At 43.3% G+C, this 13,117-nt stretch overlaps 1 protein-coding gene across 1 annotated transcript; it reads left to right on the forward strand.

Annotated features, from left to right (window-relative positions):
* Positions 1-2,237: 2,237 nt before the first annotated feature.
* On the forward strand, positions 2,238-7,128 carry LOC306937157 (GTPase IMAP family member 8; the record flags this gene model as incomplete). The annotated part of the gene is made up of 5 exons (XM_079520823.1): positions 2,238-2,241; positions 3,083-3,775; positions 4,050-4,622; positions 5,433-6,104; positions 6,641-7,128. The coding sequence occupies 5 exons, from the start codon at positions 2,238-2,240 to the stop codon at positions 7,126-7,128; spliced, it is 2,430 nt and encodes an 809-aa protein (XP_079376949.1).
* Between the last annotated feature and the right edge of the window lie 5,989 nt (positions 7,129-13,117).

Here is a 13,117-nt window from a genome sequence, read left to right on the forward strand (position 1 = left end):
GCCTAACTCTAAGTTACCCTAACCCTAGGCAACAGTGTTTGAAACACTATGGATATTAGAAGTTCTTATTCTTCCAGCTCTAGATGTGTACCAGGCAGCAGATCGATGAGCTCTCTCATGTAACTGTGAGTTTCCCACGCAGCCACCGTTGTCTCTGTTATCAATACCATGTGTGTGAGGGCCTCTCAGTGCTTGTGCAATGTGCAGGACAGTTGCATCCATCATTTTCTGGGTCACACAGGTACCGTAGGGACTTTGGCACTACAGGTTCTCTTAACAGGGTCTGCATAATGATATGGTATAGTAATCCTTTATTACAGAAAGACAAACACCCTTCCTGTCAGTGTGCAGAATGTGAAGTAGGGGTCACTTCCAGTAGGCTGGAATATCAGTGACTGTCCTATTACCACATATCCGCTTCAGTTTTAATTAAATAGAAGAGCCCAAGGCCCCCGACATGTACTCTACTACTACTATGCCACCTGTGCATGTGCAGTGTTCACGCTCCACTTGGCCACTGGAAGTGAGGATCACCCATGGCTTGAGCGGAGGTTAAGTGAGGCATTCCATGAAATGAAGACGTAGAGAGAGACTTCCCTCCGTCCCGTCCGCCCGGAGCCGGCTCTGCCTGTGGACCTTTGCGTCTCTAGCAGCTCGTGGGCATTCAGAGCGTAAAACCTGAAACATAAATAACATTGTATAAAGATGAATGAAAATGAAAAATTGCCTTCACAGTTAATAACCACTATGAAAAACTATAGCCCAAAATAGTGCAGAAACAATAGTAACAACAAAGGTGTTTTGGCTGGAAAGCACATTCAGTAATGGTAGACAGTTGGCCTTGGAGAAGTTGCTTTGTTGAGCTTAGAGATGTGACACAGAGAGGTGTGGTGAGTGGTGATTATATGTTACCTTTGTGTGAATGATGGTTTCTAATTGCCTTGAGAGATTTATAATTTTGGAAGAACCACTCAAATATGTGTAAGTGCAAGTGTTACTGCAAGTGTTGCTAGAATTTCTCTCACCAAAGGTGTTTTATTTTTGATGCACCATGTCAGTGGTTGAAGTTGTACGAGAAATTCCAGAAACGCTATACTCATAACTAAATCTGATACGCAAGCAACTGCACCCAAGAAAAAGGTGTTAGTTATTCGCCAATACCAACAATAATCTGAAAGAAAGCTTATCATATCCTACAGTAAGCTACCTCATTTGAACTCAATGGATATAAACAGTGGTGTATATATAGTGGTAATAAGTACATTTACTTAAGTACCGTACTTCTACTTTACTTCTACTTCACTACAGATCCCGGATCCAAATATTGTACTTTTACTCCACTACGATTATTTAAAAACTTTAGTTACTAGTTACTTTATAGATTTAGATTATTATTACAAAACATACATTACCCACTACAGCCCTACATACATTTTGGCCAATGGCCATTTGAAAATAGCCGCATTGTGAGCGATGCATTGTGATTATTTTTTATACATTTGAAAACGTGTGATATGGGAAACTCTGCATAATGAGTACTTTTACTTTCGTAATTTTTTTATACCAATAATTTTGTACTTTTACTCAAGTAAATTTAGAATTCCTGACTTTTATTTTTACATTGCAGTATTGATACTTTTACGTAAGTAAGAATTGTGAGTACTTTTTCCACCACTGGATATCAATCACCATCTCACCATATCACCATATCTATTTAAAACTATAAGCCTGCTCTGTAACTGGGAGTGCTTGTTCTCTGCAGTAATAAAATGGTGTAGGCCCACTGCCTATCTGTCAGGTTACACATTACAGGCAACCTTCAGACTCATAAACACAGAAAACACTCCCATTTGCCACCACTCATTCAACAGCATGCTTTCATTAAACAAGGACCAGGAAAGAAGAGACTGAGGAAAGTCTTGAGGACATTCATTTGTTCAAAAATCTATCTGCTTTACAGGATTTCGGCATCAGGCACGTTGGCTTAAAGAGGGTACAGAAATTGGAATGGCAGCAAGAGATCTATCAACTTGTGAGTGGTGATTTCATATAGCTATATATTTGTGTTGAATTTGATCAATTCTGAGCATGGCACCTTTAACTCCAATCACATGACTGTAAAATAATCTTTCATGACATAACGTTTCAACATTTTGTTTACAAATTGTGCCTATTACAGCAATACTGGCAAAATGCCTTAAGTTATTCTTCTTTTTGGATCTGCATATTGTGCAGACATGAGTACCATTTTAGCACTTTTACAACCGTAAACATGACTTATGAATGGATTCACAACAGATACTAATGAATATTAATCAGTATATTAGCATTAGTATTATAATTTTAAAAAATGTCTTTCCCCATTATTTACCCAGGGTAGTAGCTGAGCACAAGTGCTCATTTTCAGCAATGCCCTGCACATAGAAACACACAGACAGACACACGCATTAAAACCTGGGAGCTGACCAGTACAACCTCAGTCTTATACTGTCGGCCACTAAGCAGCTCCACTGGAGCAGTTGGGGGTTCAGTGCCTTGCTCAAGAGCACTTCAGCGGTGTTGCGTGAGTGATGACAAATCACTTCCCGACCCAGATGTTTCCTGCCCCTCCGGGGAATCGAACCGTCAACCTTTCGGCAACAAGGGCACTGCTCAGTCTAACCTAACCCTTAGGCCACCGGCACCGCTGCCCAATTATTTATCATTAAATAATATGTGGCTGTCTTAATTATGTTCTAGCTTGTTGTTGTTGTTGATACAGTGAATATGTTTCTGTCCTCATCTTAATTATTCAGGTCATACGGCTGTCCATTGTATCATACTGTATAGGTAGGAATATAACTGCTAGGCTAGACTGTGACAATACTTACTTTGTTGTCATTTTATTTTTCCCGATTTTGTTTTCTTGTATTCTTGTCTGTCTTTTGCTTTTGTATTGCATCTTTTCTTTTTCTTTTTTCTTTTCTCAACCTGGTGACAAATTGAACCGTGGTAACACAACACAAACATTTAACATTACAATGTAATAATCTTCCCCTCCCTCTATCCCTGCCCCTGTGTATTGCTTTCTTTCCTCTGTTAGGGGACAACAGTGGGTGTACATCCCACCTAAGAATTGTCTTGCTCGGTGGGCGAAACTCTGGAAAGAGTTCTGTGGGGAACCTCATCCTTGGCAAAGAGGAGTTTGTCATCAAGGAGAGGACCACCTGCTCTAGGAGACGAAGTGTGGTGGCAGGCAGGTGGCTCACCGTGGTGGACACCCCTGGATGGTGGTGTGACTTCAGTGCACAGGACACCGCCGAGCTGGTGAAACGGGAGATCGTCAGGAGCATCTCTTTGTGCTCACCGGGACCACATGTATTCCTGATTGTTGTCAAGATGAGCTCCGCCTTCTCTGGAAAACGTCAGAGGGCACTGGAAGAACACCTGGCCCTTCTCGGTGAGAACATCTGGAGCCACAGCATTGTTCTTTTCACTGCCAGCGATTGGCCAACACGCGCCGCGGCAGAGGAACCCGTAAAGATGGGATCGAAGGCCCTTGAGTGGCTCGGTACAAAGTGCAGGTGTCACAGTGTCATCTTTAGTAGAGATAATGTCAGCACTCGCATCACAGAGCTACTTGTGAAGATACAAAGACTCATAACAGAAAACGGAAACAGGCCTTTTGTAATGGAGGAAAGCATCCTCCAAGCAATTGCAGGACAGAAAATGATAGTGGAGGAAAGGGCCCAGCAGAGGTTCATGAAGATGAAGAAACAGAGAGCTGTCCTACAAGGTAAGTAAAGTTTATTTGCTTTACTTTAACCCATTAAGACATGAGGCTGATTCTACAAATGCCTTCTAAATCAGTAGTTCTCAACTTCTCACACTTTCAAGATTTAAAACAAATCTTCAAAAATAGCAGATGTACAAGCTCGTAGATCTGCTAAAATGCAAAAAACTAAAATTACAGATGCCTTCCAAGTTTGAATGGGTTAAACACTTTGGACACTATCATTATTTCATTTTTAACAGTTTGAGTGACACTAACACTTTGAAAACCCCCACAGAACAATTGCACGGCCTCTTGGACGTTCGAATTGTGCTGCTTGGAGCAAAAGGTTCTGGGAAGAGTTCAGCTGTAAACACAATCCTGCACAAAGAGCCAAGCCTGGAACTGAGCGGCAGGACAGCCCAGTGTGTGATGAGAAGCAGTCCTGTCTTTGGGAGACATGTCACTGTGGTCGACACGCCAGGCTGGTGGATGAACTACTATGCTACAGAAACTCCCATGTTTGACCAGAGGGAGATAGTGCGTAGTCCATCTCTCTGCTCGCCGGGGCCTCATGTCTTCCTGCTGGCCATTCGTGTGGACAGGACGTTCACGGAATCCTATAGGAGAGCTGTGCAGGAACACCTGGAGCTCATCAGTGAGCGAATGTGGACACACGCCATCGTTCTATTTAACTTTGGGGACTGGCTGGGGGAGACAACAATAGAGCAATACATTGAGAGCGAGGGGGAGCCTCTTCAGTGGATTGTTGAGAAGTGTAGCAACAGGTATCATGTTCTCAACAATAAAACCAGAGGAGATGGGTTCCAGGTCAGACAACTGATGAGCAAGATAGAGGAAATGGTGTCTGGTAATAGTGGGGTTCATTATGAAATGGAGTGCAGAGTGATTCAACAGCTAGAAGAGACAATGAGGACAGATGAAGAGAGAGTCAAGGAGAGATTGATGGTGCTGCAGAATGGAAGAAAAATGGCAAGGTCTCAGCGTGGTGAGTTAATAATTAATTCAAGTGATAACTAAATGAGTTTGCTTTACATTTTGAACATTAATCATATAAACTAGTTAAAGGACCACTTCACCACTTTTCAACTTATCCTCCTACAATTGGTCCTCACTAATGTTTATGATAAAATAGCACTATTTTTTTTCCTATGCAGTCTGTGTCTCATAATTGGGCTATGGGCAGTTCAGAAACCCGTCCACCAGTTTCCCCATTTAACCCATTAAGACATGGGAATCTGCCTAACACTTCCATCGTTAGGCAGATTTAAAGAAATATATATATTTAGATTTGTATTATCGTGAGAACGATGGCTTCCATATTTGTTTTTAAATATATTTAGATTTTTATTATCGTGAGAACGATGGCTTCCATTATCGCATTGCAACTTTTCAGGAATAGAAAGCCTGCAGTTTCTATTAGCGTGGATTCCCAATCGATGATGTCACTGGTGGACGGGTTTCTGAACTGCCCACAGCCCTCCTATGAGACATGAACATTAGTGAGGACCAATTATATGAAGGTAGGTTGAAAAGGGGTGAAGTGGTTCTTTAAGTTTTATTAATTTACATGTGAAGGCTTATACAGTAAGGTTTGTTCTTTTGTCATATAACAAACTTCCATCCTGTTCCTACGCAAAATGTTTTTTATTTCTCCCAGAAAAGCTGAACCGTCTTCCAGAGCTGAGAATGGTGCTTATGGGAGGCAGAAACACAGGCAAGAGCTCATCTGGAAACACTATCTTGGGCAGAGAATGTTTCGATACAGAAAACCAAACTACTGTCTGTGATGAAAGACAGGGCAAAGTCAGCGGTAAAACAGTGACAGTTGTGGATACACCTGGCTGGCAGTCAATGACCCCTGACCTCCTGAGAGCCTCTTCAGCATTTGGGCTTAGTGTTATCCTTCTGGTTGTCAACGTCAGCTTCTCTTTCACTCTCTCTCTTGGGGAGGCAATAGCTAAACAGCTGGAGACGTTAGGAGAGGAGACATGGGGCCGAGCCATGGTCCTGTTTAGCCATGGAGACTGGCTGGGCGCCACAACCTTAGAGCAACGTATAGAGAGTGAGGGAGATGCACTGCAGAAGCTTGTTGAGAGGTGTGGGAACAGATACCATGCCCTGGACAATAAGAACTGGCTAGATGGGGCCCAAGTTAAGGAGCTACTGGACAAGGCAGAGGATATGCTAGTGGAGCAGAGACTGACTATTCTCCAGAGAGGTGTCCCAATAGGGAAGAACATCACCTTAAACCATGACGGCCTGGAACTGGATGGAGTGACACACCACGAGGTGGCGCTCAGGAGCCATTCAGATCAGCATTCCCATAACAGTAAGTACACTTCATACACACAAAATGGATGAAACACCATAAATAAATTCAAAACGTTTGATTGTTTGTTATTGTTTAAACACAGTTACCGTGTATTGAAAATGGCTGGATTAATATTTTAATAGTAGCTGTTTGGTGATCATTGTACGTGATGCAACCACATGCAGTCAACCATATACTTTCTTTCACAGTGAACGAGTTAGCCACAGTTTATGTTCCACTAGCATCCTGTTCAAGAAGCTCAGATGTCTGTGGTCAAGAGGTGGCAGTACCAGACACTGTGGGAGAGAGGAACGCAACAGCAAGCCTAACCATAATGGACAGACACAGCTTCATGTCCAGCATGGCTGCTATGCTCCGTGGTGATGAGGGACTGAGGTCGTCTACAGAAGGCATACAGACACTAGTGGTAAATCTCCCCGAGTGGCTGTCTACTGCTGCGCATCCACACGGCTGCATGCGACTAAGCCAAGTAAGTCCATTTCTTCCACCCAGGCGAACCAATGACTGCTCATTGGTGCTGATGTTACCGTTAGAACGGCCTCAGACAGAACATGAAGTTCTAGAAGAGGAAAGGGAGGGTGCTATCGGTGTACATTCCCTCTGCCATCCCACGCTGAGAGAGAGGACTCTTAAGAAGCTGGCCACATCAGGTGGTCTGCAGGCGTTGATTGACCAATGGGGGACCAGTGACTTGGAGGAGCTGGAAGCCTTCATTGACTACTACTTTGAGTTGGTGTGGGAGCAAACCATGGCTGCAGAGGTGGCTGAGCAACAGGACTGTCCCACTGCTGAACTCCTGCAACAAGAGGCTCTCGCAGAAGAGCCAGGCCAAGAGGTGTTGTCGTCCATTGACAAGAAGCTGTCCAAGCTGGATCTCCTTGAGGGGATTCAGAGGGACATGAGAGAGCTGAAGCAGAGCCTGGAAACCTTGTGGAGGACCACACAGGACCTCTGTGTCAAAAGCAAAGAGGAACAGGAGCCATCAGCACCTGACACAGAAGAATCAAAAGATAAAGACTGAGGATGTTTAAGCTACTTTAATGATATGCTATTTCATCAGAAAGATTTTGATGTGAATTTGTTTCAGAATTGACTCTACTATTCACTCTAATATCCAACTCTTCATTTGAATTTGAATGGATTGCACAAAAGTGGTTTGGATTTATGTCCTAAGATTTCTCCACAAGGGGGAGCTCTTAGATAAGATGACATTTGAATAACCTGCTTATAGGCTACTATTGAACCAAGATGTGACAGGTCTCAACTGAAAATCTTCTAATTAATTAACCCGGGTAGATTTCAAGAACATGCAGTTGCTGTGAGAGTCATACACTGCATGTAGAATAATGGAAAATGCCTTTGAAGAATAAAGGAATTGTCTTACATTTGATGCAACATATTCTTTCCTTTTTCTTCTTTTTTTTTTCTTCTTTTTAAACCAGAGACTCAGCAGGCATGCTGTGCTGTTAGGATACAACAAAGAGTAGAGAGGAGCCAAGTGCAGATGAAAACACACTTCCTATTACATTGGCACACACATCCTTTTGGTACAGGGAGAGCAGAGCATGAAACACTCTGCAGGTGCTGCAGATATAGCCTGTTTGGAGCCATCGGATGAGTCACAGCAGAGCATGTGGACAGAAGAGATAGACTGTGATGTGAACACAAAGAATAGTTAATAGGCATCTTGTGTGTGTGTGTGTGCGTGCGTGCGTGCGTGCGCATGTGACTGTGTGTGCGCATGCATCTTCATCTATTATAGTTACAAATAGATCTATATTATTCCCCTGGGTTTTGTCTCTCGTTCTCAGCGCACACATACAGTATGTGCATCCTGACACTTTATATTACTGTGTGTTGTTCGTTATTCCAGCCACAACACACTGTCTTTGCCACTGACTGAGTCATCCATTTTCCTCAGGGAAGGCCCCAGGCTAGCTGCAGCATCATCTAATTAGATGTGATTAAGTGTATGCATAAGAGCGGACACATGTGTGTGTGTTTAGTGTCTCATACCTCACAAGGATGCCTGTAGCCTAGAGGCTTGATCCACATCCCATGCAGTATCTGTATATAAGTTACAGTAAAATTGAGAAACCGCTATTAACCACTTTTCTGGGCTGGGTCATAGTCCCTTTGAGGCCACCCCCCAACTGAGTGCCCCTGTGGCCGCCGCCGAAACGCGTCGTCGGCGAACGGGAGGCCGGTCGGCCTCCTGTTCGCTGTCGTTTTTTTTGTTTTTGTTCTCAACCGGGGCCGCCCCGTAAACTTGGCCCGGCCTCGTCCCTTCTCGTTCGGCAGAGCATCATGTTCCTATTCACATCCCATCATGCTTACTTCTGTATAATTTATGATGCACAACACATATTTTCACAGATATTTTCTGGTCACGTAATATGACTTATAAAGGCATACATTCTGTGTTTAATGCATTTCAGAACATGCTGTGCCTGTATGATACTGCCGAGCTGTCAGATTTTTCTCTGAGCTTGTGTTTGCTTGTGTAGGCTAATATCTAACAGAGGATTACACATGATACGAATATTAAATTATTAGACATTTACTGCACTACATATATTTCAACGATAGTACATTTTCTTCGTTTTTTTTAACCCTGACAACCAATAAAATTAAGCTTTCCTTCATTTTTATCTGCACCCTTTTCTGGGTATGTCATGATAAAGTGAACAACAAAAATAGGCAAACATTCAGTGAAAACGCATTGTAACATGACGCCGGGGAAACCGTTCGACAAACCATAGACTATACAGTTTAAATTGTTAATACAACTGTTTTCTCGAGGCATTGTGAAGCTTGTAGTGTCGGGTATTTCAGCATTTCAATGAGTTCAAAAGCTGAAAGTCTTTTCTGGGTACATGCAAAAGCTCTCTTTAAGTGACATGATAAAAGACAAGAAAGATGAAAATGGTTGGATGCAACAGAGTGAGGCATGCAGGCTTTTGAAGAACATATTTAGTGTCAGTGTAATATTATAGTAAAAGGGTGATTTGTTGGCAATGATGGTTATTTATCTCTGTCTGTCTTTATCTCAGTCCTTTGTTTGGATTATCCATCTTTGAATATATACCCTCCATCCTCTCACCCATGTCTCTCCTGTCTTATCATCTATCTCCCCCTCTTGTCAACATGTCATGCCTTTCACTCTATGCTGCTGCAATCCCTGCAAGCACGCACGCACGCACGCACGCAGGCACGCACGCACGCACGCACACACACACACACACTCTCTTATCTATGTGTCTTCAACTCTCATCTCATCCTCTCCCTGCAGTTTCTCTCTCTCTCTCGCTCTCTCTCTCTCTCTCTCTCTCTCTCTCTCTCTCTCTCTCAATTCATCGTGAGTCGTGAGACAGCCCTCCCCTCTCATTAAAAGGGACCTAGCAGCTGGGGAGGAAGCGGGAGAGAGAAATGGATCTCTCTCTCATGGTAGCTGTTTGGGAGACGATTCTCAGCCCACATCCATCTCTATTAGCAGGACAGTGCAGCAACCAGCAGGACAACACCCACCGACACATAGGATCACGTTTCCCCACCTTCTATTCTTCCAGGTGGACAGAGAAGAAAGGATGGGGGCGAGAGAGAGAGAGAGAGAGAGAGAGAGAGAGAGAGAGAAAGAAAGAGGGAATGAGAAAGACGGAGAAGGGTCATTTAGGCCTAGTGAAGAAGAATCAGCCACCTTTCATTTCCTCTCTGTGCTTCGGTGCAATAACCACCATGGGGGTACAGTGTAAATCAACTGGAGTCATGAACCTCTCTATCCGATACTTTACTTTACTTTATGTGTTTATTTGTATAAAACATCACAACAAGAACAACATGACAAAAACAGAAAAATACAACATACAATTTAGGCATTTGCAGATCTTGCTCTTAATCCAGAGCGATTTGCAGTAAGCAGGAACAATACAAGGTAATACATCAAATACATAGACTTGTCCTCAAGAATCATAAGCAAGCGAAGAACTTAATATCTGTCTAACAGTAGATACATTATAGTGCTATGTGCTACGTCTACATAAAATGCTAATTTATAAATCTAATAAAATGCTATAAAATGCCAATCTAAATTACATAAATGTAGCCTTTGCATATATGCCTGTAAGGTCGTCGAGGCTAGTGCAAGTGCTACGGCAAGTGCTACAGGCCAAGATGGAGTCTGAAGTGGTGGGTTTTCAGACTACGGCGGTACAATATACAATATACAACTGCCTACAAATGATTTAACACTCACTTCACACGAGGCCGCTCTTATCATTATACGTCATCATACATCACATTCCATGCTCCGCCAATCAAATCATCACAAATGTCATTCCGGCCAATAACTTTTGGCATTTTCACTGTTCTGCCCTCACTTTAATCCTCAATATGTACTTTGCTCAGCCAATCAAATCATCGCTATGGGATGATCAGCCAATCAAATCATCGTGACTGTGTTCACACAAACAGACACGCTGGGCATAGGAGGGGTTAGCGCCCCTCAAAAATACCATACCTAATTTTAATTTAAGCCTAACTAACCTAAATACCTAATAGTAATACCTAACCAATAGAATACCTAAACGCCTATTTTGACACATCTAGGATTTAAAATGTACCATGTTACAGGGTGGGGCTTTCCCTTAGTGACTGGGAGGCTATTCCATCGTAGGCTTCCCTTGATGGAGAGACGTCCTGTCCAAAAGTGGTCTGCCTATGATGGACCTCACAGTCCCCTCTGGTGTCTGACCTACTGCCACGTCCAGTGTGTCTCTTCTGTGGATAAATGTACACACAGGAGGAGCCAGTCCATGTAGACAAAAGCCTTAAGCCTGCGCGCGTCCGGAACCGGCTCTGCGCCGGGGCCGGCCCACCGCGGCGGCGGCTGCGTAAGAGGTGGTATACTTTCTTAAAATGCTACAATGATGCTATGAGTTTGTTTTTTCGTCTAAGACCTTGATGGCTCCCAGAAGGCCTCTCATCTGCACGCAGAGTAATGTTTCACATAGTTAATTTACAATAAGAGTGAAATATAGAATGGCATAGCAACGAGCCATATCACTGGAATGCCAGGGTTGCCCTGCTGGTGTTAGCTATGTTGGAAATACTTCTATCATACAACCACTGAGAAGTCTTCAGCATTAAGACACTTAAATCAAGGCTACAGTATGATAACAGTGAGAGGCAATGCCATGGGGCATTTTGGCACTGTGTTATCAAGAGATTTTAGTGCAGAAACAAGATATGACTTGTGGCTTTGCCCTAACTCTAACCATTTCATATTTATGGCAACTGGCAACTGCCACTTACAACCACTACCAGACAAGTAAACAAAGTAGATTCATATGGAATCTTTTGGTCTGTTCATGTCCCTTTTACACTGTACTGCATTGTGCCACTATGTCTGTGGTAACAGTCTCACTGGGAAGCTCTGGGAATACATGAAGAAGGTAGTGCACAGCGTGGCCCAGGTGCAAGACAAGCAAAAATATCAAAAAGAAGAGTAGTTTGCACACTGGTGATGCTGAAGAAGCTCCTCTTAAGTTTTATTGCATCGTCAACGTTTCGATCTTATTCGATCTTCATCGGGACATATCGGGCATAAATGGTAAATGGTGTATTTATATAGCGCCTATACATAGATTGTGCATTACATTCACCCATTCACACACACACATCCATACACCGATGGCGGAGGAAACCATGCAAGGCACCAACCTGCACATCGGGAGCAATTAGGGGTTTAAAGTCTTGCTCCATGCAGCAGGACACTTCGACACTAACTCTGGGGGGCCCGAGATCGAACTGGGATCCAGCCTCTCTACCGGCCACTCTACCCCTGAGCCCCCCCCCCCCCCCCCCCCCCCCCCTACAGGCTACATACCCATACGTTTATATAGTTCACTGATGCTGATACTGATGATCAGTGATTTATATGTTGTGTCCTATAAGTCCATGTGGGCTGGGAACCTTTGGTGCATGACATGACTTTGGTGCATGACACAAAAATAAAGAATCTATCTATCACTGTCGAAAATAGGGCCCCTCTTGGGAATGGGATACTTTAAATGTAAATTATGTTTATTGCTTTTTGGATTCTGGGATACACACTGTTTATATTTACTTTTGCAAAGCCAGACAAATGATGAGTTGAGTTGACTGTTGTGACCTCACTTGCCCTTAGCCTATCAGTGTGTAGATAATGAACTATATAATGTGTGCATGGCGTATGCCCATTCCCATGTATATGTCCTGATGAAGATCGAATAAGATTGAAATGTTGACGACGCAATAAAACTTCAAAGGAGCTTTTTCAGCATCACCAGTGTGCAAACTATTCCTCTTTTTATGCTCTGGGAATAACCTCAAAGTTTAGGTGGGGAGAAAGTGTCAGAGATAAATTAGGTGCGCTTGGCTGCCACTGTGTCATGGAGCAGAGGCTGGTGCAGTACTTAGACCCTCACCTCCCCCATCTTTATAACCTGGGACTCCCTGCTCCCAAAATCACTTCTGTCTCTGTACAGCCTTACCAGGATATCCCAGGTCTGGGAAATCCTCAAGGGTGAAGTTCAGGAAACAATTATAGCAAATAATTGGGCACCAGTGAACTGAACTCCAGTTCCTTTTTGAATATGAGCCTGTTTCTCAGGTCATTTCACCCATTCAATCATTAAGCCAGTGACAACATGCTACAAAAACAAAAATGTAACTCACTTCTTCTATGTCCAAACTAGATCTGGTCTGCTAGATCTACTGATGGCAGGATGTGGGGGATGGATGGGGGCAGGAGGAGAGCCCTTATCTGATCAATGGAAGTCCTGGACTGTGGGGTTGACCTTCAGACATTAAGCTACAAACAACTTCCAATCAAATGCTGTGCCAAAGAATGCTTGCACTGCAATTTATCAAAGAGATATGTCAGCAGCACTTAATTATGATATATAGAAGTTATAGAACCCCCAGTGTCTGAAGTTCGATAATGTGTGCACAGAATTACCTTGGAGAAGCGC

The sequence above is a fragment of the Electrona antarctica genome (assembly GCF_951216825.1).
Source record: "Electrona antarctica genome assembly, chromosome: 14".
NCBI lineage: Eukaryota > Metazoa > Chordata > Actinopteri > Myctophiformes > Myctophidae > Electrona > Electrona antarctica.